Raw genomic sequence first — 27,955 nt, forward strand, 5'->3', positions numbered from 1 at the left:
ATGCGGGTATTGTAGTTTTGAGAATGCTTGGTGGAGATTTTGTAGGTGTTGGTCTCTGTCTGAGGGGTTAGAGCAGATGCGGTTGTACCTCAGTGCTTGGCTGTAGACAATGGATCGTGTGATGTGCCCGGGATGGAAGCTGGAGGCATGAAGGTAGGCATAGCGGTTGGTGGGTTTTCGATATAGGGTGGTGTTAATGTGACCATCACTTATTTGCACCGTGGTGTCAAGAAAGTGGACCTCCCATGTAGATTGGTCCAGGCTGAGGTTGATGGTGGGGTGGAAGCTGTTGAAATCATTGTGGAATTTTTCCAGAGTCTCCTTCCCATGGGTCCAGATGATGAAGATGTCATCAATGTAGCGTAGATAGAGAAGGGGCGTGAGTGGACGAGAGCTGAGGAAGCGTTGTTCCAGGTCGGCCATAAAAATATTGGCATATTGTGGGGCCATGCGGGTGCCCATAGCAGTGCCACTGATCTGGAGATATATATTGTGATCAAATTTGAAATAGTTGTGTGTAGTATAAAGGCACAGAGCTCAGCAGCCAGTTGTGCTGTGGCATCATCACGGATAGTGTTCCTGACAGCTTGTATTCCATCTGTGTGTGGGATGTTTGTGTAGAGAGCCTCTACATCCATGGTGGCTAGGATGGTGTTTTCTGGGAGGTCACCAATGCATTGTAGTTTCCTCAGGAAATCAGTGGTGTAGCGGAGATAGCTGGGAGTGCTGGTGGCATAGGGTCTGAGTAGAGAGTCCATATATCCAGACAGTCCTTCAGTGAGAGTGCCAATGCCCGAGATGATGGGGCGTCCAGGATTTCCGGGTTTGTGGATCTTGGGTAGTAGATAGAATAACCCTGGTCGGGGCTCTAGGGGTATGTTGATTTCTTCTGGTGTTAGTGTAGGGAGTGTCCTGAGTAGATGCTGTAGTTTCTTAGTGTATTCCTCAGTGGGATCTGAGGGAAGTGGCCTGTAGAATTTGGTATTGGAGAGTTGTCTGGCTGCCTCCTTTAGATAGTCAGACCTGTTCATGATGACAACGGCACCTCCTTTATCAGCCTCTTTGATGATAATGTCAGGGTGGTTTCTGAGGCTGTGGATGGCATTGCGTTCTGCACGACTTAGGTTGTGAGGCAAGCGATGTTGTTGTTCCACGATTTCTGCCTGTGCACGCCGGCGGAAGCATTCAATGTATAGGTCCAGGCTGTCATTTCGACCCTCAGGAGGAGTCCATGTGGAGTTCTTTTTCTTGTGCTGTTGGTGGGAGGGCACCCGTGTATCAGTGCACTGTTCAGTGTTGTCCTGGAAGTATTCTTTGAGTCGGAGACGGCGAAAGTAGGCTTCCAGATCGCCACAGAACTGTATCATGTTGGTGGGGGTGGCAGGGCAGAAAGAGAGTCCCCGAGATAGGACAGACTTTTCTTCTGGGCTGAGTGTGTAGTTGGATAGATTGACGATATTGCTGGGTGGGTTAGGAGTACCACTGTTCTGGCCCCATGTGGCAGGTAGGAGTTTAGACAGCTTACAGTCCTTTTTCCTTTGAAGAGAGGTGAAGTGAGTAATGTAGATCTCCTGTCTTATTCTAGTGAAGTCCGTTTGTATAGAAGTTTGGTTATTAACGAGAGTCTCCAAGTTGGAGAGCTCTTTTTTGATGTTTTCCTGTTTGCTGTATAGGATGCTGATCAAGTGGTTCCTCAGTTTTTTTTTTTTTGTCTTATATGGCAGTAGTTTACTGCACCTGGTACTCAGATAACCATGTTTTATTTCTATTACTTTAGCCCAAACCTTAAATAACGCGAGTATTTTGAAGGATCACCACAAATTTAACACAACTTTATGCAAGACCTATCTTGCATAAAGTACATCTCAGTTATGTCATATCCACATTATAAGCATATTTCCATAAAGAACATGGCGTGCAACGTCACAGTATGTATGTAGAAATTCTACATAGTATTCCCTGCATTTGCTATGGAGAGGTGCAAAAAACAACTCCATCTCAAGTCTTCTTTCTCATGATTTCATTCTTTCTGGTTCCATGCTTGGGGCCTGTTCATGCTAATATACCAACTCAATTTAAAAACATAGTTTCACCCAAATCTAATGTAGGCTTTTATTCCCACAAATTCATTTAGAGGTGATCTGTTATGTCCTAGAAGTGATTTGGTCATAAATAAATAAATAAGAATTTGCCACAGTAATTACATAAATTATGTATTACTATATAAACACATTCAAAAATACAGAAACAAGCATTAGAGGGCCACTGGCAACTTAAAAGAACAAACACACCATTTTCACCCTTACTTATATTATTAATAATAACTTAGAAATCTCAAAGTGAAATCTTGTAAAACTGGACAATTACAAATCAAATTTGAAAACAACTTGTTTTCAATCCTAATATCTATGCAGATGAAGGTAGTTGTTGACACATCTTGGTACTTTTTGTTCACATGAACCAGCGTGGTGACATCACCATAGTGCACTGCTCTGGGAGCCATGCACACTGTCATCCAATTAATCAATAGGAACAAGAAGTGAGGAAAGTGCCCAGATGCTGGATGAGGACCTACTTCTGCCAAACAGGATATAGAAGGCTTTGCATCAGACCTGAAGATCTCCTTACCTTCCCGGAGTTTCCCAAAGAGCAGCTCTTTTACTCCTAGAGAAGTCCTGCAGGTGGCAGTAGCTCTGGTCTAGCATGCTTCCAATAGGCACTTGGAGTATCTGTATGCTCCCAAGTTGATGTTTATGACAGTCTTCAGAACACACACACTTTTGCAGATATAGGCATGTCAAGGGCATGGTGGGAGAACAACTACAATGGCCAATTGTAACTGTGTGTGTATTTTATCTGTGCAGGTGAAATATAGGCAGAGTGCCTCAGAAATGAGAGAGCATGTATGTATGTCTTGGTCTTGGCAACCATTGATCCAAACTGGATCGTGGTATATGTGTAAGAGGTCTAATCAGGTGCCTGATAAATCCGCATATGGCTGACAAGCCCACAGATCCATGTGCTGAGTTAGAGTCCAAGATTACAGCATGCTGTTTTCTTCTTTCTTGCTTTGCTTCAATCTTCTGGATCAAAGCCACTTCATGTTGAGATTCACCCAGTGCCAGATATTCTCTCCTAATTGAAGGGGACTCCGTGCGCTCTTCCCAGCTTTCTACACTGATGTTGAACAAATTCATATAATAATTTTTCCACAGGTCATGTCCCCACCATAAAGGGAAACCCCACTTTCTAGAGCTATCCCAAATCTCGCTGTAGAAAATATTCATGGGTATATGGCCTCCTCCCATTCTCCTGACATCACTGAGCCATCACAATCTCCTCTTTTGATAGTGATTTCTAAGTGTCAGTTATGCATGCTCCAGTACCTCTGTGTTGGGTATATTGTCTTCTGATTTTATTTTCAGGATCTTATGCAGGCATCTCACGTGGAAGCTGATCAGTCTCCTGATGCCCCTAGCACACATAGTCCATGCTTCTGAACCATATAGCAGGGATGACAGCACACAGATTTCATAGATTTGTATCTTCACCTTAGTCAATAGTTTGCTGTTATTCCATATATATTTCTGTATTAGCCCAAAATTCTTAGCTCCTTTTCTGATTCTATTAATCAGTTCAGTCTGAAGGTAAAAATTCCTGCTGACCGTAGAACCCAAGTAGCAAAAGCTGTCAACAATGCCAATAGATTTACCCTCCAGAGTGATTTTAGGCACTGGTTCTTCCACCCCTTGGTACATGATCACAGTCTTCTTGAAACTAACTGTCAAAGCAAAACTCTTGCATGATGCAGAAAATCTACCCAAGAAATTTTACAGGGAAGATTCACTGTTGGGAACCAAGGCTGCATCATTTGCAAACAGGAAATCTCTCAGAACCAGCTCTTTCCCCTTGGTTTTGACTTTAAATCTTGTGATGTTGAACAAGCCTCCATCTAGTCTGATTCAAAGATAAATGCCATCACTGCTGTCCTTAAATGCCTGAAGAATGTACCTATGTATGTATGTGACGGGTTGCCGGTTTGCCTTTCTCCTCATCCTTAAATAGGATTTACATAAGGTGGGAATCCTTTGTTGCCCAAACTTAAGCCCCCTCCACTTGTAACTCTCCCCTGGAAGTTGTCCCAGGTAATGTTTAGTATTAGGTGACAAGACCACCTGACCTAGTAGTGTCACAGTTACATCTTCGGATGCCTCCCAGGAGGGAGAGAGAGTGTTTCTTCCTGAGGGCTCATCAAATTTGATGGCCTGTCATCTGGTGGGTGCCTTCCCAATACACACCCAGTTGTAATTGTTATATAGTCCATATTTCTAACTTTAGATACAGAAATGATACATGCATATTAATTGAATAATCACATTCAGTAAATTATAACCTTTCCAATGATATCTTACAAGACTCATCTTGAATAAAGTACACCTCAGTTATGTCATATCCAAAACATAAGCATATTTCTATAAAGAATATGGAGTGCAATGTCACAGTATGTATGTAAAAATTCTACATACTATTCCCTGTATTTGCTACAGAGAAGTGCAAAAACCAACTCCACCCCCCCTGGGCACTAGCAGGGATTTAGAGGAACAGGACCCTAGCTGTACCCCAAGCTGGCTGGCTACACACCTTTATCACTGGGCATATTGACAGTCCAACAGCATAGCACCGAAAGATTCATATTCTGGCCTTTGGTGAGTGTAAAGGGGGGTAAGAGACTCCCTGAGTGAAATCATGGCCCTATTAAAGTCGATGCTCTAGCTCAGACCTCTAGCACATCCACAAACAGGCATGCTGAATATAACCCTTAGTATTCGAATATTTTTACTTCATAATACCCAAAGCAATTGCTCTTCATTTCATTTTAAATGCTTAATGGATGTGGGGAGGAAGAGAATTTTGTGAGATAACAGCATTTTATTTTCTACTTCATTTTCCCTTTCCCTCAAAAAAGTCTGATATAGTAGAAACACGGTGGGTGAGGTAACATCTTTTATTTGATCCAACTTCTGTTGGAGAGGGAGAGACAAACTTTAGAATTTACACCGAACTCTTCTTCAGGTCAGATATTACCTCACCCACTTTGTGTGTCCATGGGACTGACACAGCTACAACAGATTATATAGTAGAAGTCATTCTCCTTCCCTCAAAAGTCTAGATGTGTTCAGTTCAGAACTGGATGTCACTCCTTCACTTAAGGGTTGATGAAGAATGCCACAAGTACTACGGGTAATTTTTTCAGCCATACCAGTCACTTAGGGCCTAAGTCTTACTGAAAGTCAATAGGCTCCTAAATCATATATATGTTTTTGAAAATTTTATCCTCCCTCCATATCTGAGGCTGAAAGGAGAGGCTACTTATTTGTACAGTAAGATAAAGGAGGGATTACTTACCTGTAGAGGTACTGTCCCACCATAGTATGTGCACGCACCTGTGCATTCTGTACTGGAGACTGTAAACCAGTGTCAGCAAGTCCATGCCTGTGCAGAGAAGCTTCTTGTAAAGCTTCAGGTAAAACATTGTCACAGTGTTGTCTCTGAGAACAAATAGGCATTTTCCCTGACAGGAAATAGGAAGGCCTGACAGGCTAGGAAGACAACCTTTAGTTCTCTGATGTTTATATGTAAAGAGAGATCCCTTGAGGACCACAAACCCTAAGTTTGGAGGGGAGCCAGATAAATACTCTTCCTCCCATCCCAGGGCAGATGAGTTCATCACCAAGGTCAGGAAAGACTGAGAGCAGACAAAAGGAATGCTCATACAAACATTAAGTGAGTCTGTCCACCAGTCTAGAGAAATCAATACTCAAGATGGCACATTGAGGACAGAGTTCAAATGGTGACAGCTCAGCTAATAATAGTCTGGTCTGCTGAAATACATATGTGCATGAGGCCCCAAAAGCCCCATACAATTTCAAGCTGTTGTGTTTGGGTGAGGCTTGAGATCTGCAACAAGAGATCAAATTGTCTGGAACCTCAAGTTTGGAAGGAAAGCTCTGGCTTGAGTAGAGTCCAATATTTCTCCTATAAATCCTATCCTCTGAACTGGACAAAGGGTAGATTTGTCTGAGTTAACATAAGAATGGCCATACTGGGTCAGACCAAAGGTCCATCCAGCCCAGTAGCCTATCTACTGACACTGGCCAATGCCAGGTGCCCCAGAGAGAGTGAACCTAACAGGCAATGATCAAGTGATCTCCCTTCTGCCATCCATCTCCACCCTCTGACAAACAGAGGTTAGGGACACCATTCCTTACCCATCCTGGCTAATAGCCATTCATGGACTTAACCTCCATGAATTTATCTAGTTCTCTTTTAAACCCCCTCAGGCAAGGAGTTCCACAGGTTGTATGTGTGCTGTGTGAAGAAGAACTTTCTTTTATTTGTTTTAAACCTGCTGGCCATTAATTTCATTTGGTGGCCCCTAGTTCTTATATTATGGGAACAAGTAAATAACTTTTCCTTATTCATTTTCTCCACACCACTCATGATTGTATATACCTCTATCATATCCCCCCTTAGTCTCCTCTTTTCCAAGCTGAAGAGTCTTAGCCTCTTTAATCTCTCATCATATGGGACCCATTCCAAATCCATAATCATTTTAGTTGCCCTTTTCTGAACTTTTTCCTATGCTAATATATCTTTTTTGAGATGAGGAAACCACATCTGTATGCAATATTCAAGATGTGGGCATACCATGGATTTATAAAAGGGCAAGAAGATATTCTCTGTCTTATTCTCTATCCCTTTTTGAATGATTCCTAACATCCTGGTTGCTTTTTTGACTGCCGCTGCATATGGCATGGATGTCCTCAGAGAACTATCCGGGATGACTCCAAGATCTCTTTCCTGATTAGCTGTCACTAAATTAGCCCCCATCATATTGTATGTATAGTTGGGGTTATTTTTTTCAATGTGCATTACTTTACATTTATCCACATTAAATTTCATTTGCCATTTTGTTGCCCAATCACTTAGTTTTGTGAGATCTTTTTGAAGTGCTTCACAATCTGCTCTGGTCTTAACTATCTTGAGCAGTTTAGTATCATCTGCAAACTTTGCCACCTCACTTTTTACCCCTTTCTCCAGATCATTTATGAATAAGTTGAATAGGATTGGTCCTAGGACTGACCCTTGGGGAACACCACTAGTTATCCTTCTCCATTCTTTACCATTTATTCCTTTACCTTTGTTCCCTGTCTTTTAACCAGTTCTCAATCCATGAAAGGATCTTCCCTCTTATCCCATGACAACTTAATTTACGTGAGGGCCTTCGGTGAGGGACCTTGTTAAAGGCTTTCTGGAAATCTAAGTACACTGTGTCCACTGGATCCCCCTTGTCCACACATTTGTTTACCCCTTCAAAGAACTCTAATAGATTAGTAAGACATGATTTCCCTTTACAGAAACCATGTTGACTTTTGCCCAACAATTTATGTTCTTCTATGTGTCTGACAATTTTATTCTTTACTATTGTTTCAACTAATTTGCCTGGTACTATTACTAGACTTACCAGTTTGTAACTGCCAGGATCACCTCTAGACCCCTTTTTAAATATTGATATTACATTAGCTATCTTTCAGTCGCTGGGTACAGAAGCCGATTTAAAGGACAGGTTACAAACCATAGTTAATAGTTTCGCAATTTCACATTTAAGTTCTTTCAGAACTCTTGGGTGAATGCCATCCGGTCCCAGTAACTTGTTACTGTTAAGTTTATCAATTAATTCCAAAACATCCTCTAGTGACACTTCAATCTGTGACAATACCTCAGATTTGTCACATACAAAGGATGGCTCAAGTTTGGGAATCTCCCTAACATCCTCAGCCGTGAAGACTGAAGCAAAGAATCCATTTAGTTTCTCCACTATGACTTTATCATATATAAGTCTCCTTTTGTATCTTGATTGTCCAGGGGCCCCACTGGTTGTTTAGCAGGCTTCCTGCTTCTGATGTATTTAAAAAACATTTTGTTATTACCTTTTGAGTTTTTGGCTAGCTGCTCTTCAAACTCCTTTTGATCAGTAGACCTCGAGCTTTGAAAGTTGATTGGATGAGATGTATTCTGGAGACTACCTAAGCTCTGGACTGGCCTTTGACCAACCAGGTAAGTGTAGATTTGTATTCCCAGTCTTCTCTGGAAAGCAGCTATCACTGACATATGTTTTGTGAAAACCCAAGGAGCTGCTGACAGGCCAAAAGGCAGCATGGTGAACTGGCAATGAGAGTGCTTCACCATGAACCTGAAATACTTTCTGTGATCTTGATAAATTAGTCACATGAAAGTAGGTGTCTTTTAAATTGAGGGCAGAATACCAGTCTCCAGGATAGAGTAAGGGAGTAATGGAAGCCAGAGTGAGCAGGCGAAACGTTATCTCTTTTAGATATATGTTGCGTAGTGCACATCTAAAATTGGCCTGAGACTTCCTATGCTTTTGGGATCAGGAAATAGAGGGTATAGAACCCCTTCCCTCTGAGACACTGCAGAGCCTCCTCTATGGCTCCTACCCAAAGGAGAGAGACTGAACCTCCTGGAGGAAAAGCTCCTCATGAAGATGGTCCCTAAAGAGGGATGGAGATGGAGGCACAGAAACAAATCGGAGGGTATATCTCACTTCCATAGTGCTTAATGCCCAACGGTCCAAGGGAATTCCTGACCAAGCATTGAAGAAATGGGAAAGGTGGCTTGTGAATATGGAGAAGATGGAAACCGACATCCTGGAAACTGGCATAGTATCCTCTAGTGCCCTATCAAAATGCCTGTTTAGCACCCTGTGGGTGTCTAGATGGAACTGGCATTGATGCAGAGGCAAAAGAAAGAGGTTGTCTGTGTCTATAACTCTTACTCTTCTTTCTCTGCAAGTCCTGATGAAGAGCAGTGGCAGAGTAATGGTAGGTCTGCTATCGGCAGAAATATTTTCTGGACAGGGCCAGAACATCCTATCATCGGGGAAGTGGGAATGGTGAAATAGCCCCTTCAGAGACTGCCTGATAGGAGGAGGAAGAAGTCAGCACAGGCTGAGGCTGCTCCTCCTCCATTAGCTGTCCAGTGGAGTCCTCCTGAACTGCCTCGTGCTGCTCTGTACTGGGCCTGGTACCAGGCTCAAGAACAGGCAGTACCTGGTGAGTAGACTACCCATGCCTCTCCAAAAACACAAAAGCAGGGATATCTCATGTACAACCCAGAACTGTAAGGGAAACCTCATGGGTTCAAAAAGATCAGGCGACCAGTGGGCCTCAGTAACCTTCTAGCCACATACTTGATGGTACTCCTGCTGGAGGGTCCCTAGCAGGCTACTAGTGCCTTGGAAAGTAGCGAGACCAGCTCTGAGGCTGGGCAACATAGGAGCCAATCTACAATTCAGAAGAGGATGAATCTCCCACTGCTGACCAAGGGGGAGCTGCTCCTGACAGTGCTAGATGCTGATGCCAAGTTGGAGAAGGACATAGTGCAGCCAACATTGCAGGCTTCCCTTTGGATGGTACTCTCGGGCATGAAGTTTGAGGTAATGGAGTTTGTGGTACTGAGTGCTAACCTGATGCTGATGGCACCCCTCTGTCTGTTGGTACTGAGAGCATGGTCTCCTGCACCAAAAGGCACAGCTGATTCTCACCGCTGAAAGCAACTACGGCATGGTCGGTACCAAGATGGCCTCAGGATGGTACAATACTGCAGATATGGAAGGTACTCCCTCAGGCCCCAGGCTTGACGGTACTTGCCTCAGTGCCACAGAAAACATTGCTGGCTTCTGCAATGCCAGAGAAGAGGAATGCTAGGGTTTTGACTGCAGTCTAGTCTTACACCTATGCCTAGAGGATTCGGTGCTAGCAAGCTTCCTCTCTTGGTGGTCTGCTTAGAGGTCTTATGCCTCTTCTTAGGCACTGCAGAGAGCAATTGGTGCCAGGTCTTGGGCAACACAGGAGGTGCACTCCTAACTGATGCCGAGACACTTAGGTGCAGAGTCTGAATGGCCGGATTCTGATGGTGGTCTCAGGGCTGCTTCCAGGAGCAAAAACTTTAGCCTGGCTTCCCTGCCTTTTCTTGATTTATGCTTAAGGTTTTTGCAGATATGACAATGATCCTGAATATGACCTTCCTGTAAACACTACAAGCACCTTGAGTGTGGGTCGTTCATGGCCATTGACCTAGTTCTAGTGCAAGAGTCACAGGGTTTGAAGTACAATGACCAAAGCATCCCTCAGCACCAAGAAACAGAGTAACCCCAAACTAGGCCCCAAAAAGAAACTAGTGCAAGATTCTCTGCTTGCAGATAGGTGAGTTAGTCCTGTGGGTTGCAGGGCCTCGGGGAGCCACTGGTTGGAGAGCAGTCCACCCCTTCTATCATCTGCAAACGGGTTGGATGGATTTGTGGGAGGGAGAGGCAGATGGTCTGAGCAAACTGTCATGACTGAGATGTGGGTGGTCATACCTACTGGTGGGAGTAGGAGTTGGGAAACAAGCCCAGTCAGGTACCAGGAGGTCCAAGTCTGAGACAGACCAGAGGACAGACCAAGAGTCAGGTGTCAGGAGGCAGGCAGGGTCAAGTTACTAAGGAATTGGGGTAGGACACCAGGTTACAGACAGCAGTCGAATACTGAAGTTGAGGACAAACCAGAGTCAGAAGCCAGAGTCACGGGTCTCTTGCAAGCAGGGTCTGGAGCAAAGGCAGGCAGGCAGTATGTGCTGTTGCTCAGACAGTTCTCCTTCATGGCTTCCTGTTTTAAGTACTGGTACTGGTCAATCGGTGGACTGTGAGGGGCCACCACTCAGGTCCTGCTGAGTGGTACACTCTGTAAAAGACGGTTACTCACCTTTGTAACTGTTGTTCTTCGAGATGTGTTGCTCACATCCATTCCAGTTAGGTGTGCGCGCCGTGCGTGCACGTTCGTCGGAAACTTTTTTACCCTAGCAACTCCAGTGGGCCGGCAGGTCGCCCCCTAGAGTGGCGCCGCCATGGCGCTCTATATATACCCCTGCCGGCCCGCCCGCTCCTCAGTTCCTTCTTGCCGGCTACTCCGACAGTGGGGAAGGAGGGCGGGTGTGGAATGGATGTGAGCAACACATCTCGAAGAACAACAGTTACAAAGGTGAGTAACCGTCTTTTCTTCTTCGAGTGATTGCTCACATCCATTCCAGTTAGGTGACTCCCAAGCCATACCTAGGCGGTGGGGTCGGAGTGAGAAGTCGCGGCCTGGAGCACTGCAGTTCCGAAGGCCGCATCCTCCCTCGACTGCTGGACCAGGGCGTAGTGGGAAGCAAAGGTGTGGACCGATGACCAGGTCGCTGCCCGACAGATTTCCTGGATGGGCACACGGGCGAGGAAAGCCAGCGACGACGCCTGCGCCCTGGTAGAATGCGCAGTCACACGGCCCGTAGGGACATGGGCCAAGTCATAACAAGTCCTGATACAGGACGTAACCCAAGAGGATACCCTCTGGGAGGAGATAGGAAGACCTTTCATACGATCTGCTACCGCCACGAAAAGTTGGGGGGATTTTCGGAAGGGCTTAGTCCTCTCTATGTAGAACGCGAGAGCCCTACGGACATCCAGCGAGTGGAGCTGCTGCTCCCTGCCTGAGGAGTGAGGTTTTGGGAAAAAAACCGGAAGGAAAATCTCTTGGTTAACATGAAAGGCTGAGACCACCTTGGGCAGAAAAGCAGGGTGTGGCCTCAGCTGCACCTTATCCTTGTGGAAGACCGTATATGGGGGGTCTACCACCAGAGCTCGGAGCTCCGACACCCGTCTAGCTGAGGTGATAGCCACTAGAAAGGCAGTTTTCCAAGAGAGGTAGAGCAGGGAGCAAGTAGCTAACGGCTCAAAGGGGGGCCCCATGAGCCGGGACAACACCAGGTTAAGATCCCAGGTTGGAGCAGGGGGACGGACGTTAGGGAATAAACGTTCCAGCCCTTTAAGGAATCTCGACACCGTCGGGTGAGAAAAAACGGAGCGACCGTCCGCACCCGGGTGAAAGGTGGAGATAGCTGCTAGGTGGACTCGCAACGACGATAAGGCCAGACCTTGCCCTTTGAGGGACAAAACGTAGTCTAAGATTTCGGATACCGAAACTTCCATAGGGCGGAGATTTCTCTCTACGCACCAACAGGAGAAGCGCTTCCATTTCGCTGAATATGTGGCTCTTGTGGACGGTTTCCTACTGCTCAAGAGCACCTCTCTCACAGGCGTAGAGCAGCGCAGCTCGGAACCAGTCAGCCACGCAGGAGCCACGCCGCTAGGTGCAGCGACTGGAGGTCCGGGTGACAGAGAGTTCCGTGGTCCTGGGTAATCAGGTCCGGATGAAGGGGCAGGGGAACTGGGTCGGCTATGGCCAAGTCCAGCAGCATGGTGTACCAGTGCTGCCTGGGCCACGCCGGGGCCACCATGATCACGAGAGCCCTGTCCCTGCGCACCTTCAGGAGGACCTTGTGGACCAGAGGGAACGGGGGAAATGCATAGTACAGGTGGGTCGACCACTGGATGAGGAAGGCATCCGCTATCGACCCCGGCTCCCTGCCCTGAAAGGAGCAGAACGCTTGGCACTTCCTGTTCCCTTTGGACGCGAAGAGGTCCACCCGGGGATAACCCCACCTCCGGAAAATGGAGAGAGCGACGTCCGGGCGAAGGGACCACTCGTGTGACAGGAAGGATCTGCTCAATCGATCTGCCAGAGTGTTCCGTACTCCAGGGAGGAAGGAAGCCCTGAGGTGAATGGAGTGGGCTACGCAAAAGTCCCAGAGACGTATCGCCTCGTGGCACAGGGAGGAGGACCTGGTGCCTCCCTGCTTGTTGATATAGTACATGGTCGTCGTGTTGTCCGTGAACACGGCGACACAACGACTCTGAAGCTGATGACAAAATGCTTGACAAGCAAGGCGGACCGCTCTCAACTCCCGCATGTTGATGTGGAGCCCCACCTCCTCCTGGGACCACAGGCCCTGTGTCCGCAGGGTCCCTAGGTGGGCCCCCCAGCCTAGATCTGAGGCATCCGTTGTCAGGGATACCGATGGCTGAGAGGGGTGAAAGGGAAGACCCGCACATAATACGGACTGGTCTAACCACCAGCCGAGAGAATCTAAGACCTTCTGGGGGATTGTGACTAACATGTCTAAAGGTTGCCTTGCCGGCCTGTAATGACTGATAAGCCACAGCTGGAGAGGCCTCATGTGGAGCCGAGCGTAGCCGGTCACAAAAGTGCACGCCGCCATGTGGCCTAACAGGGTTAGACATGTCCTCACTGACGTCAATGGGGCTGACCGCAAACGTTGAACGATCGCCGCCATGGTCTGGAACCGTTGTAGAGGCAGCGAGGCCCTGCCCACAGTGGCATCCAAGACGGCCCCGATAAATTCCACCTTCTGCGTGGGCCTCAGAGTGGACTTGTCTGTGTTTATCAAGAGGCCCAGATTTGCAAATATGGCGGTGATCATGCGGACATGGCTGTTGACCTGCTGTTCCGACGTGCCCCGAATCAACCAGTCGTCCAGATAAGGGAACACGTGGACACGGTTGCGCCGAAGATGTGCCACGACAACTGCCATGCATTTTGTAAACACCCTCGGGGCCGTGGACAGGCCGAATGGGAGGACTGCAAACTGATAATGAAGAGCCCCCACAACGAAGCGGAGAAAGCGTCTGTGGCGTGGCCAAATGGCAATGTGGAAATACGCGTCCTGCATGTCGAGGGCGGCGTACCAGTCTCCCGGATCCAGGGATGGAATAATGGTCCCCAGGGATACCATGCGGAACTTCAACTTCACGAGGTATTTGTTGAGTTCTCGCAGGTCGAGGATAGGCCTGAGGCCCCCCTTGGCCTTGGGGATCAGAAAGTAGCGGGAATAAAACCCCTTGCCTTTCTCGTTTTCCGGAACCGCCTCTATAGCTCCTTTGCTGAGGAGCGTCTGCACCTCCTGCCGAAGGAATTGCTCGTGAGAGGGGTCCCTGAAGAGGGACGAGGAAGGAGGGCGGGAAGGAGGAAACGAAACAAACTGCAGGCGGTATCCCGTCTGCACCATGCTTAAGACCCAGCGGTCCGATGTTATTTGGGACCACGCCGGGAGGAAAAACGAAAGGCGGTTTGAAAACGGGGGGGAAGGATCCATAGGGGAAACTGTTACCGCGCCCTCGGGCGCACCTTCAAAATGAAGGCTTAGGACCAGGCGGGGGTTTTGAGGAGCCTTGGTTCTGCCCCCCTTGGTTCCCAGACTGCCTGCGCCTGCCGTTCCTGCCGCGGCGCCTGTAAAGGTCCTGCCGCTGGCGGAACTGGGAAAACGGCCTACGTTGTTGCTGTTGTTGCGACCTAAAGGGTCTACGCTGCGTCACGGGGGTGTGCATCCCGAGGGACCGCATGATGACCCTGTTGTCTTTTAGACTCTTGAGTCTGGGGTCTGTCTTATCGGAAAACAGGCCCTGGCCTTCGAAAGGAAGGTCCTGTATAGTGTGCTGGAGCTCTGGCGGAAGGCCGGAAACCTGCAGCCAGGAGATGCGACGCATCGTAACTCCTGACGCGAGGGTACGGGCAGCCGAGTCCGCAGCGTCCAAGGAGGCTTGTAAGGCCGTGCGTGCGACCTTCTTGCCTTCGTCCAAGATGGCCGTAAACTCTTGGCGAGCATCCTGTGGCAGCAGCTCCTTAAATTTGTCCACTGCCACCCAGGAGTTAAAGGCGTATCTGCTCAGCAGGGCCTGCTGGTTAGAGACCCTGAGCTGCAGCGCCCCAGCCGAATACACCTTACGGCCAAGGAGGTCCATCCGCCTGGCCTCTCTGGACTTGGGGGCCGGAGCCTCCTGGCCGTGACGCTCCCTATCGTTCACCGATTGCACTACCAGTGAACCGGGAGTCGGGTGAACATGTAGATATTCATAGCCCCTAGAAGGGGCCATGTACTTCCTCTCGACCCCTTTCGCTGTCGGAGGGATGGAGGCCGGGGACTGCCAGATGGTATTGGCGTTGGCCTGGATGGTCCGTATGAAGGGCAGGGCGACCCTGGTGGGAGCATCAGAAGAGAGGATGGTGACAATTGGATCCTCTATCTCCGAGACCTCCTCTGCCTGCAGACTCAGGTTTTGAGCCAATCGCCTGAGGAGGTCCTGGTGCGCCCTGAGATCCAGCGGGGGGGGACTGTTGGAGGAGGTACCCGCCACCGCCTCATCCGGGGAGGAGGATGATGAGACCCCAGGCACGATAGTGTCCAACTGAGGGTCTTCCTCAGCCCTCGCCTCTGCCTCCGGAGCCACAGCGGAGTCCTGCTGTTTGGACCCTTCCTCCCCTTCCGGGGAGGGAGGGGGGCGAGACAAGGAGGCTTCAGGGGCCCTACGCTCCGCAGTCGCCGGTCTAGCAGGGAGCTGCTGGGGGCCCTGGGCCTGATGGTATGCCCAGGGTGTCCAGAATCCCCACTGTTGTGGGCCTTGGTCTTGCAGCGGCGGATCCCCGAACAGCGCCGCCTGCCGGTCGGTGCCCAGCGCATACCCACTGTCCGTCTGGGAGGATACGGACGGCTGTCTCGAGGGCCACGGTGGGGCCGACCCCGGATGGTAAGGGTCTGCGCGGGCCGGCACGGAGGATCGTCTCGGTGCCGGGGACCGGTGCCGGGAGTCATATCGGTGCCGGGACCGGGATCGGGACCGGGATCTATCACGGTGCCGGGATCCTGATCGGTACCGGGTGCCGCTTCGGTACCGGGACCTGCCACCAGCTCGGTGCCGGGAGGTCGACCGGGACCTACCACCAGCTCGGTGCCGGGAGGTCGACCGGGACCTACCACCAGCTCGGCGCCGGGAGGTCGACCGAGACCGGGACCTGCCACCAGCTCGGTGCCGGGAGGTCGACCGGTGCGGCGAGTAGCGTCAGGACCTGCTCCTGGAGTCGCGGTGCCGGTGTCGCCGACTGGAGCCTGACCGCGACCGTCTCGATGCCGACCGTTGCCGCGAGTGCGACCGGTACCGCTGAGGGGAGCGGTGCCGGGACTGCGAGCGGCGTCGGGATCTGGAGCGCCCAAGACGTCGGGACCTGGATGGCGAACGACTGTCTCTGGGCGGCGCCGACAGCATGGGCTTGCCTCTGGACACAACCCGCACCGGAGGTACCGGGGGTGGCAGCCGAGTGGGCTCAGTCAGGGCAATAAGGTCCCGAGCCGAGGCGAAGGTCTCCGGTGTGGATGGGACCACTACCTCAACCCCAGATCTCATGGGGGAGCTCGGCGGCACCGGACTCAACGGACCCGCCGGGCCCGGAGTCAACGGTGCTGACGGTGCCGGCGGCGCCGCGGCCGATGTCGAGGCCGGGCGCTCAAGCCGGGTCTGCCTGGCCGGAGTATCAGACTTCGACGGCCTTGGCTCTGATTCCGGTGCCGGAGAAGGTCGGTGCCGGGGAGTCTTCTCGGTGCCGGAGCGATCCAGTGCCGGTGCCGATACCACGGCCTGCGAAGCCGACGGGTCAAGTGCCGCCTCCATTAGGAGAGTTCGGAGCCTCTGATCCCTCTCCTTCTTTGTCCTCGGCTTAAAAGCCTTACAGATGCGGCACTTGTCGGATCTGTGCGATTCCCCGAGGCACTTCAGGCACGCTTCGTGGGGATCGCTGGTCGGCATGGGCTTCTTGCAGGCCGCACACTGCTTGAAGCCCGGCGAAACAGGCATGAGCCTGGCGCCGGGTGCCGGGAAGGGCTAGGCCCCCGGCGAAGAACTACTTAACAACTATTTAACTAAACTATCTACTTAACAAACTAATTAACAACTATAATGGAACTAGAGATGAACGATAGATAAACGATAGAGAACTAGGAGAGCTAGGGACGTGGAGGACAGCTAAGCCGTGCTCCACAGTTCCAACGACCGACACGGCGGTAAGAAGGAACTGAGGAGCGGGCGGGCCGGCAGGGGTATATATAGAGCGCCATGGCGGCGCCACTCTAGGGGGCAACCTGCCGGCCCACTGGAGTTGCTAGGGTAAAAAAGTTTCCGACGAACGTGCACGCACGGCGCGCACACCTAACTGGAATGGATGTGAGCAATCACTCGAAGAAGAAGAGTCCATCCTAAGCCTGCAGTGGTGATGTGGTGGCATCAGCAGCCCAGAACTCCCAAGGTTCCAGCCCTGCAGTTGCTTACACACATAGAACATATATCATTTTGATAGACAAAACAAAACACCTCATAAAATGGTATATATTCACAGAGGGACATATTAAAGAGAGGAATAAAAAGGAGGCATATATTTTCTTATGCAAGAAAAGAGAAAAGATTATTTATTGAACAATTCTAACCTGATTCAAGTTTAGGTTCAGGTTCTTGAACCTCACTGAAATCAGACTGTTCCTGAGATAGTTGTTTTGTTTCAAGGTGACTCTCTGATTCTACCATTTCTGCGAACAAAACATAAAATACCTGTAATTTGCTACTATATATGAATTAGGATATGCTATTCACAGAGAAGCTAGAGAAAACAGATATTTTCTAAGACATTAGAATATATTTACATCAGGAAAACACCAGGAGTGGTTTAAGAGTAAATGGGCTATAAAGGAAAATTTAGGGGGTGAGGGGACTTAGGACTCTGGTCAAGCTTACAGGCCTAAAGAGTTGACCGAGCCTGTTTTTTATGGAAAGCCCCCAAAGCAGAACAATGGCTGTGTGTGTATAGAGGGCATGAGGGAGCAGAGTGAAAAAGTCCCCAAGTAGCATAATTTGCAATAGTCAGGCTTATGAAATATATAACCGCAACAGTTGTGTTAGAAAGGTTGCTGACCACAAAAGAATAGACAGTAACAGGAGGGGCCTAGTGGGGGAGACGCTTGTTTTTGCCTTTGGCCGGTACAGATTTTGCAATGTATTCCAAATAAGGTAATTAATATGGAAGTATGCACAATTCGTCTGTGGTTTTAAGCTGTAAAAAGCTTATGTGTTCCTTGAATCGGGGGGGCAGTTACTTTGAGCTGTTACCCCCCTGTGCTTGTAATCAATAAAGGTGCCTCAGGCTGATCTGATCCAAAAATCAATCGTGTGGTCAATTTTCCACAACAAGACCTAAAATTCAAACACTTGAGTCCACCTCCCAGCAGGGCCGGCGCTTCCATTTAGGCGACCTAGGCGGTCGCCTAAGACGCTAGGATTTGGGGGGTGGCATTTTGCCAGCCTCGGTGGCAATTTGGCGGCGGGGAGTCCTTCCGCGCTCCGGGTCTTCGGTGGCAATTCTGCGGCAGGTCCTTCACTTGCTCCGGGACCCGCCGCCGAAGTGCCCCGAAGACAGGGAGCCGCGGAAGGACCCCCCCACAGCAGAATTGCTGCCAACGACCAGGAGCGCGGAAGGACCCCCGCCTAGGGCACCAAAAACCCTGGCGCCGCTCCTGCCTCCTAGACTTACCTTTACACTCAATTTCCTGCTTCTGAGTACTTTCACCTACCAGTTCCCCCAACCTTCCAAGTTGTCCTACCCCCACCCAGTTTTCTTTACCATAGGGGTGCTAGGATAGGATCTGTCCCCAACTCCCCTCACCTAGCTCTGAAGCCTTACAGGGAATGAATAGTCCCCTTGGAAGACTCTGTCTCATGTTCCTATGCTCTCTGTCTTCTTGAAGATGGTTACTGAACACGGTTACCATAGAGACAGGCAGTCCTAGATGGAGACAAGCTTAGTCATGGTCAGAGAGAACACAGACTAGCGAAAGGAAACAGGAGGGGTTTGCAAGGTAACAACTTACCCTCAGAAAGAGAAGGTTACTCACCCTGTGGAGTAACTGTGGTTCTTGAGATGGGTGTCCCTTTGGGTGCTCCACTTCAGGTGCTGATGCATTCCTGCACCTTTGATCAGATAATTTTAGCACCAGTGTCCATCCAGGTTGCACATGCACTGTCCCCGTCTTGCGCTGTTGTTGGCACTTATCTAGTATGCATGATCCGACTCCCCTCAGTTCTTTCTCTGACATAGAGTCTGGAAATTGAACTTTGAAGTAGAGGGAAGGATGGTGGGTAGTGGAGCACCTACAAGGACACCCATCTCAAAGAATCACAGTTACTGCACAGGGTGAGTAACCTTCTCTTCTTCTTCAAGGAGCATCCCTGTGGGTGCTTCACTTCAGATGACTGTCGAGCAGTGCTCCACATTGGATGCAAGAGGCTTCCGAGTTGCCTGTGTAAATGATAACACTGTAAGACTTAGCACTGCATGCAATCTTGAACTCTGGTCAATTCCATATGTTTTGTAAATGTATGTAAAGAAGCCCAAGTGACTACTCTACATATGTCCATGATTGATACATAGTTTAGAAAGGCTACTGAAGTCGAAAGGGATCTGGTAAGAGTGGGTTCTGATCTCCAATGGGGGTTGCAAGTTCCTTTGTTGATAACAGAGATGGATGCACTTGGAGATTCATTTAGATAGGCTCTGTGTAGAGATAGTGCAGCCTGTAGAACATTCCATAGTGGAAATGAAAAAGCCTCAGAGATTTTCTGAAAGGCTTACTTCTGTTGAAGTAGCACGCTGGTGCATGCCTGACATCTAGGGTATGTAATACTGAGTCTTGCATGTTCCCATGAGGTTTAGGAAAGAATGAGGGAAGATAGATTGGTTGATTCATGTGAAAGGAGGAAGATACTTTAAGTATACATTTTGGGTGAGGTATTAGTGTGACCTTGTCCTTGAAAAAGATGTGTAAGGTCGGCGTGCCATGAGGGCCCCTAACTCACCCATTCAGTGAGCTGATGTGATAGCCACTAAGAATGTCACCTTCATCAACAGATGCATCAGAGATCATGTTGCTAAGGGTTCGAATGGTGGTCTAGTGAGGCAGCATAAATCTAAGTTCAAATCCAAAGGTGGAGTAGGTATGTCCACATCAGGGTAAACATTGTTGATACCCGTAAGGAAACATTTGGTGATCGGATGGATGAATATCAATGTCCCATTGATCTTGTGGTGAAAAGCGGTAATACTGTCTCACATGACCTTCACATAAACAAACTAGGGAAATGCAACCTCGATGGAGCTACTATAAGGTGGGTGCAAAACTGGTTGGAAAACCATTCCCAGAGAGTAGTTATCAGTGGTTCACAGTCATGCTGGAAAGGACAGTTACTTGTTCTGTAACTGGCATTCTTCGAAATATGTTGCTCAGCTGTATTCCAAGGTAGGTGTGCGTGCTTGCCACATGCACTGGTGTCAGATGTTTTTCCCTTAGCAGTACCTGTATGGGGGGAGCACCACTGTGACCCCTGCAGTGGCGCCTCTATATTGCTTTATAAAGGGAGCTGCACACTCCTCCCACCCTTGGTTCCTTCTTGCCGGACAACTCTGACAGAGGGGAAGGAGGGCGGGATGTGGAATACACCTGAGCAACAAATCTTGAAGAATGCCAGTTATGGAACAGGTAACTGTCCTTTCTTCTTTGAGTGATTGCTCATGTGTATTCCACAGTAGGTGACTCCAAGCTATATCTGATGGAGGTGGGTAGGAGTTTAGGGGTTTCTGGGATGCAGTACCGCCCTACCGAACCCAGCGTCATCCCTAGCCTGGGAGATGATCGCATAATGGAAAGAAAACGTGTGGACAGAGAACTGCATGGCAGCCCTACAAACGGCCTGGATAGGGACGTGGGCTACATAAGCAGCTGATGAGGTTTGAGCCCTCGTTGAGTGTGCCCTGACAATAGGTGGCAGGAAAACCCCTGCCAGATCATAACCCATGCATATGCATGAGGTGATCCAGTGAGAAAGTCACTGGGTAGCAATTGGTTGCCCCTTCATACGCTCGCCCAAGGCAACAAACAGTTGTGCAGATTTCCGGAACGGCTTGGTCCGGTCTAGATAGAAGGTCAGTGCTCTACGCACATTGAGCTTGTGAAGACGGCATTCCTCATTGGAGGAATGGGGCTTGGGACAGAATACAGGAAGGAAAATGTCCTGTTCCATATGGAAGGTGGAGACCACCTTCAGGAGTAATGTAGAATGTGGGCAAAGCTGGACCTTATCCTTATGGAAGACTGTATATGGGAGATCCTAGGTCAAGGCCCTGAGCTCTGAGACACGTTGGGCCAATGTGATTGCTACCAGGAATGCTACCTTCCATGAAAGGTGAGATCAGGAACATATGGCCAAGGGTCTGAAGGGAGGTCCCATAAGATGGGACAACACTACGTTTAGGTCCCATTGCAGAATGGGGGGCCTAGCATATGGGAATGATGGGCCCAGACCTCTCAGCGGAAGGTCATAGCATGGGAAAAGACTGATTGGCCCTGCGCCAGCTGGTGGAAGGCTGATATGGCTGCCAAATGTACCCTGACAGAGGCAGGAGCCAGCCCTTGGGTCCTAAGGGACAGGAGGTACTTGAGGACGACCTGGAGTGGTGTGAGTGATGGGGAGATTCCCCGCACCCCTGCCCACCTAGAGAACCTGGACCACTTAGCCAGGTACGTCCTTCATGTAGACAGCTTCCTGCTCTCCAGCAGGACCTGTCTGACTTCCTCTGAACATCTCCCCTCCTCCTCGTCTAGCCACTGAGCAACCATGCTGTCAGGTAGAGTGCTGCTAGGTTGGGATGGAGGAAGTGGCCCCCATCCTGGGAGAGGAGGTCCAGGCGAAGTGGTAACCTCCACTGAGGGGCCACTAGTAGGTGCAGGAAGGTCCCGTACCAGTGTTGGCGGGCCCGGTCTGGGACTATGAGGATGACATGTGTCCTGTCTGCTTTTACTTTTTGCAGGACCTTGCCAATGAGGGGAAAGGGCGGGAAAGTGTAGAAGAGCTGGCCCGACCACTGCAGGAGGAAGGTGTCCGAGATTGCCCCCTTCTCTATTCTCCCCCAGAGCAGAATCGGGGACAATGCCGGTTCTGACAGGTTGTGAAGAGGTCAATATGGGGAACTCCCCAGTCTTGGAAGAGCTGGAGATCGACCTCTGCGTGGAGTGACCACTTGTACTGGTGGGAGAAAATCCTGCTGAGGTGATCAGCTCGCACATTTCAGATGCTGGGCAGGTGAAAAGCCTGAAGGGAGATATCTTGGGCTATAGAGAGCTCCCATAGGCTCAGGGCTTCTAGGCAGAGGGCCGAGGATCGAGTCCCACCTTGCCTGTTGATATAGTACATCACGGCAGTGTTGTCCATGAAGACTCTAACCACCTTCCTGCAAAGGTGTGTGCTGAAAACTATGGACGCCAAGTGTATCGCCCTGAGCTCTCTGACATTTATGTGGAGGGACAAATCTGAGACCAACCATCTTCCCTGGGTTTGCATGTTCCCTTTGTGGGCTCCCCAGCCCAAGTCCAATGCATTGGACACCAGGTCTAATGATAGGGACACTTCCCTGAAGGGGATCCCTCGCAGCATGTTGTTCGGGTGTGACCACCATTGTGGGGAGGCAACGACTGGGGACAGTACCGTGAGGACTTTGTCTAGCCCATCCCGGGCCAGGGAGAACTGGGAGGCTAGCCAGATCTGGAGGGGCCTCACTCGAAGCCTGGCATGGCAAACCACGTATGTGCATGCCGCCATGTGCCCCAGGATCTGAAGGCAAGCTCTTGCTGTTGTCACTGGGAAAGCCGCGACCGAGGCAATGAGACCTTTGAGGGTCTTGAACCTGCCCAGAGAGAGAGAGAGGCTGTGGCCCTTTGGAGTCCAGCAGCACCCCTATGAATTCTATGCACTGCACTGGAACTAACGTTGATTTGTTTTCGTTTACTACTAGGCCGAGATCTGCACATGTGGACAGGAGCAGTTCCACGTGGGCCTGTACCTGAGACCAAGAGTTGCCCTTGAGAAGCCAGATATGGGAAAATCTGCACACCTTCCCATTGGAGGTAGGCCGCTACCACTGCCATACATTTGGCAAACACCTTCAGCACTGTGGACAGGCCAAACGGGAGGACCGTAAAACTAGTAGTGGTCCAACCCTACCAGGAATCGGAGGAAACATCTGTGCTCCTTGAATATATGGACGTGCAAGAATGCGTCCTGGAGGTCCAGGGCCGCATACCAATCCCCCAGGTCCAGAGTGGGAATAGAGGCTAGGGACACTATGTGGAACTTGGAGCAGCCCAGAAACCGGTTGAGGGCCTGCAGGTCCAGGATGGGCCTGAAACTGCCCTTCACCTTGGGGATCAGGAAATATCTAGAGTAGAAGCCTCTGCGCTGAAGTTCTACTGGTACTCTTTCGACTGCCCCCAGGTGCATCAGACGTGCCACCTCCTGCCCTAGCCGGGACGGAGGGTGGAGGTGAACTGAAATGCAATGTGTAGCCCAGTGGTGTAGCAAGGTTTTAACATCAGGGGAGCGAACACATAAAAAGATGCGCCACCTGACATATCAAATTACTATTTACATACTTTTAAATTTGTTATACATATTTATTTGTACTTAAAATAAAAACACAAGAATGATCCAGCCACGGAAAGGTTTGCACAGCCGGCATTTCACTGGAGAACTTTAGATTATACTTAGATATACTTTAGATTCTAGAAAGTAAATGACAGAATACAGTAGTTTATAATTGTCACAGGTTTAAAAAAATCCTGGCCATTTTTTCCAGTTACTAATTTTATTTTAAAATCAATGAAATGCAATTTATTTATAAAAGATCATAATACCAAAACCACCAAAAACGCATGACAAATACAAGTTTTATGAGAATTAGTGAGCAAAGATCTCATAGCTCTTTAGGGTTGGATAAGGCAGTAATTTCCCTTAAAGTAGCTTTATTCATGTGGGGGGAGGAGAGGTTAAACAAAAGGTTAAACAAAATCTCTACGACACAGGTTGGCAATCTAACATTTTTGTGACACTGAGTACTGAAAATTAGGGTTTTTAACCAATTTAAGCTGTACACACACACCAACAAAAAACAAATTTCTTCCTGCTTTCCTATCACCAGTTCTGTTACCACAGGAATGAAATCTAGACATCCCATAAAAACTAGTTCCACATTGTTCTTCAGACCTCAGATCAGAGAAATGCAGCTTTGCATTTGAGATACTGTATGACTGTAGTACATTTTGCACTGCCTGTGTCTACACTGACATCAGGAGAAGAGAAGAGGACAAGACTGTCCCTAGTATATATGATTAAAATAAAAAAAGGTGAGACACACCCACCCACTATCAATGCAACAAGAAGGGAGAACAGTAGCTGGGGCCAAGAAAGAAGATGCAATGAAACCCTCCTGTATCCACAACTGATATCTGAAAAGCATCAGTCACTCTGCAGATCAAAGAAAGAAAGAGCAGCCAGTATTGACAGATAGGATCCTTATGACCTATATAGGAGAAGAGTATCAGAGGGGTAGCCATGTCAGTCTGGATCTGTAAAAGCAGCAAAGAGTCCTGTGGCACCTTATAGACTAACAGACGTTTTGGAGCATGAGCTTTCGTGGGTGAATACCCACTTGCGTCCGACGAAGTGGGTATTCACCCACGAAAGCTCATGCTCCAAAATGTCTGTTAGTCTACGAGGTGCCATAGGACTCTTTGCTGCCTATATAGGAGAAGTGAACTTTCAAAGTAAACTGTAGCAGTTTCCCAACAGAGTTTTCATATGGATTTATTTATTAAGCAAAAATGAAGATTAGGAGTTTGATTTAAATTATGTAAATTTTCAGTTTTAGTTAACTATTGCAGCTACTTTTATTTTACTCCTGCCTTCATAAAAAGCTACAGAGTTATAACAGATAATTACAAAGACTAAAGTACTTGCTTTAATATAAATTAGGACCGGGCCACTCAAGATGAAAATTATACCATGGAAGTGTCCTACAACCACGTATTTGAGGCCAATACCTTTATCAATGGAATCCTCAACCAAAATGTGAGGAAGGAGAAGAGTACACCCTCTAACTTTTGACGATAATTCAAGGTCAGCCAGCCACCAAGACGACCAGCACCATTTATATTCTGGTTTTGGATAAAACACCTGATCTTGCCTACATCACAGAAACCTTCCTCCCTCCAAGCCTACATCCCACTACACCCTTTAGCAATAAAGTAACCATTAAACAAGTTCTGAACCAGTAGTCTTTCTTCCCAATTTAGTTTTAACAAAAAGAGCTGCAATATAAGTAGCTTTGGTAGATGACAGTGCAACTACTATGTATCGGTGGGGGAAAAGTATGCTAGTAATGTCCTGGATATACTAGTCTGTTAAGTGTTATTGCTTTTAATATGCTAATGCAAACACTGTAATAGAGTATTAATGTCCCAATGTACTGTAGCTTATTTTAACTTATCGTAATACTAGAAGTGGTGCATGTGAAAAGTGTCTTAAAAGCTGATACTACAGCAGTGATATTCCCAAGCCAGCATGCATAGGGCTAGGGTGGGGAAGGTGAGTGCATCTAGGTCAGGGGTAGGCAACCTATGGCACACGTGCCAAAGGTAGCACGCAAGCTGATTTTCTGTGGCACTTACACTGCCCGGGTCCTGGCCACTGGTCCGGGGGGCTCTGCATTTTAATTTAATTTTAAATGAAGCTTCTTAAACATTTTAAAAATCTTATTTACTTTACATACAACCATAGTTTAGTTATATATCATAGACTTATAGAAAGAGACCTTCTAAAAACGTTAAAATGTATTACTGGCACGCAAAACCTTAAATCAGAGTGAATAAATGAAGATTCGGCACACCACTTCTGAAAGGTTGCCGACCCCTGATCTAGGTATAAGTAACATCTCTCACACCAAACAGGAACTTTTCCACAGTTCATTGCAATTTGGAAATTTGATTATTATACCTTGTCTTACAAACACCAAACGCCATTACATATGCGCAAGGTCAATAATTCCCCTCCCCATATATACAGAGGGTGGACGAAAGGAAGTACCCTAAATCATGAGGATATGTTTACACTGGAAAAAGGAGATGTAATTTCCGGCTCATGTAGACATACCAGTGCTAGCGCTGATCAAGCTAGTGTGCTAAAAATAGAAATGGAGCCACAGTAGTGCAAGAGGCTAGCCATCCTGAGCTGGAGGATTCTGAAGGGCTTGGGGTCTAGCAGAATTGTGACATCAGAGAGCAAGAGCCACAGCCTTTTGGATAGGAAGGGATTGGTGCAGAACCCAAGGATTTGCCAGACACTCAAGGTGAAAGAGATCTGTGCAAGGCCCTGACATGCCCTCCCTCATCAGCAGGCAGAAGTCACACCCCGCCGCCCGCCCAACTCTCTGCTCCTCCAAGGAGACCTCCAGTAGGAACAGGGGACAGCAGACTGTTTCTAAAGGTAACAAATGTAGCCAAAAAATAAAGGCCCAAAAGGCTTTTTTAAACATCTTGAGGCAGCAGGAAGGGCCTAGCCCTTCCCTTCCCTCGCCTTTCCTCCCCAGCACAGTGTGTTGTGGGAGGGGGAGGCAGCTTAAAAACATTTTAAAAAACATCTTCAAAACTAAATCAACGTATCAAGAAGTCCAGGCTGCAGACAGCACCCAGTACAGTGCAACTCAGTGATGCCCTCAGTGGGGCATCTCTGCAGCAGTCAAAGAGAGCTGAGACTGGAAAAAGCAAGATGCAGAATGACAGAGTACCCAGGACACAGGGTCTGGGGATGGCACCAGTTCCCCACTGGGAGGGGAAGGAGGGGTTAAGAACAGAAACAAGGTCTGGAGAGCAGCATCTTTCCCCGAACTCTCCTAGTCCCCTGCAAAGCTGGGCTTCCATTGCCTAAGGGAGGAAGGGCTCCATCAGGGGAATTCCTTCTGCTACATAAACTAAGCAGTCTCTGCTGGGCCCCAGGCTGGGAGGGACAGGGAAGGGTGCTGCTAAGGGGTGGCACTGTCATGGCAGTGACAAAGGTGGGCCCTCAGACCTTTTCCTGCCCCGCAGGATCACACAGCCTTGTAAAAGCAAGAAGGTAAATAAAAAAGGTGCTACATAAAAGCTGTGGCCCAATGTTCCAGCCCATGTGGCCAGCACACAATGAGCAGAGCCCAGCTGGTGCTATAAGCCAGGGGTTCTCAAACTGGGGGTCAGGACCCCTCAGGGGGTCATGAGGTTACTACATGGGGGGTCATGATCTGTTAGCCTTCACCCTAAACCCCACTTTGCATCCAGCATTTATAATGGTGTTAAATATATTTTTTAAAAAGTGTTTTTAATTTATAAGGCTCACATTCAAAGGCTTGCTATGTGAAAGGGGTCACCAGTACAAAAGTTTGAGAACCACTTCTATAGGCTAAGGGCTGACTCAGTAGATCTAGGGTTCATCTTGGTGGACAGAGCTCACCCATGTCTCTGCTTGCGGGCCACACAGCCCCACTCCTGCTACCAGTCCTTGGAGTTCAGCCATGAAGGCAGCTGCCAGTGGGTGCGGTCGCAGGGCTGGGACTGTCCCCATGACCAATCCTCTCCAAGCAGGGGCAGCTCCAGGCACCAGCACCCCAAGCGCGTGCTTGGGGTGGCAAGCCACAGGGGGCGCGCTGTTGGTCACCACGAGGGCGGCAGGCAGGCTGCCTTTGGCGGCATGCCTGTGGAGGGTCCGCTGGTCCCGTGGCTTCGGCGGACTTCCCGCAGACTGCTGCTGAATCCGCGGGACTGGGAACCTCCCACAGGCAAGTCGCTGAAGGCAGCCTGCCTGCTGTGCTTGGGGTGGCAAAATACTTAGAGCCGCCCCTGCCTCCCGGCAGTTCCATATACAGGATCAGTTCCCCAGCAGTACAGCAGAGCATGCTCTCCCACACAGGTATACAGATCAGGCTCTCCCACAGCTGCATTGTCAATTATCTGACCCCCTGCGTTCCTTGACCCCCCCTCGGGACCCTTGCCCCATCCACCTCCTTTCCTGTCCCCTGACTGCCCCCCGCTACCTCATTCAACCCCTCCTCTCATTCCTGATGGCCCCCCGGAACCTCTGCCCTATCCAACCACCCCTTCTCCCTGTCCCCTGACCGCCCCTGGAAACTCCAACTGTTCTTGGAACCCCTGACTGTAACTGCCCCCTGCCACTCCATCCAACCCCCCTTCCTTCCTGACTGCTCCCCCAGGA

The 27,955-nt window shown here is 49.0% G+C and overlaps 1 protein-coding gene across 7 annotated transcripts in view; it reads right to left on the reverse strand.

Moving 5' to 3' along the window:
• The window catches only part of AK9 (adenylate kinase 9), a 253,414-nt gene that overhangs the window by 111,025 nt on the left and 114,434 nt on the right, over positions 1-27,955 (reverse strand). For 6 of the 7 annotated variants that reach the window (XM_030556085.1, XM_030556087.1, XM_030556091.1 and 3 more), the window contains one exon: positions 17,266-17,364. The exons of the other annotated variant lie outside the window; for it this stretch is intronic. In XM_030556085.1, the coding sequence (XP_030411945.1) occupies positions 17,266-17,364 (99 nt within the window). The remainder of the gene's footprint in view (positions 1-17,265; positions 17,365-27,955) is intronic. 7 annotated transcript variants of the gene reach the window in all.

This window comes from Gopherus evgoodei, chromosome 3, assembly GCF_007399415.2.
Source record: "Gopherus evgoodei ecotype Sinaloan lineage chromosome 3, rGopEvg1_v1.p, whole genome shotgun sequence".
In the NCBI taxonomy this organism is placed as follows: Eukaryota; Metazoa; Chordata; order Testudines; family Testudinidae; genus Gopherus; species Gopherus evgoodei.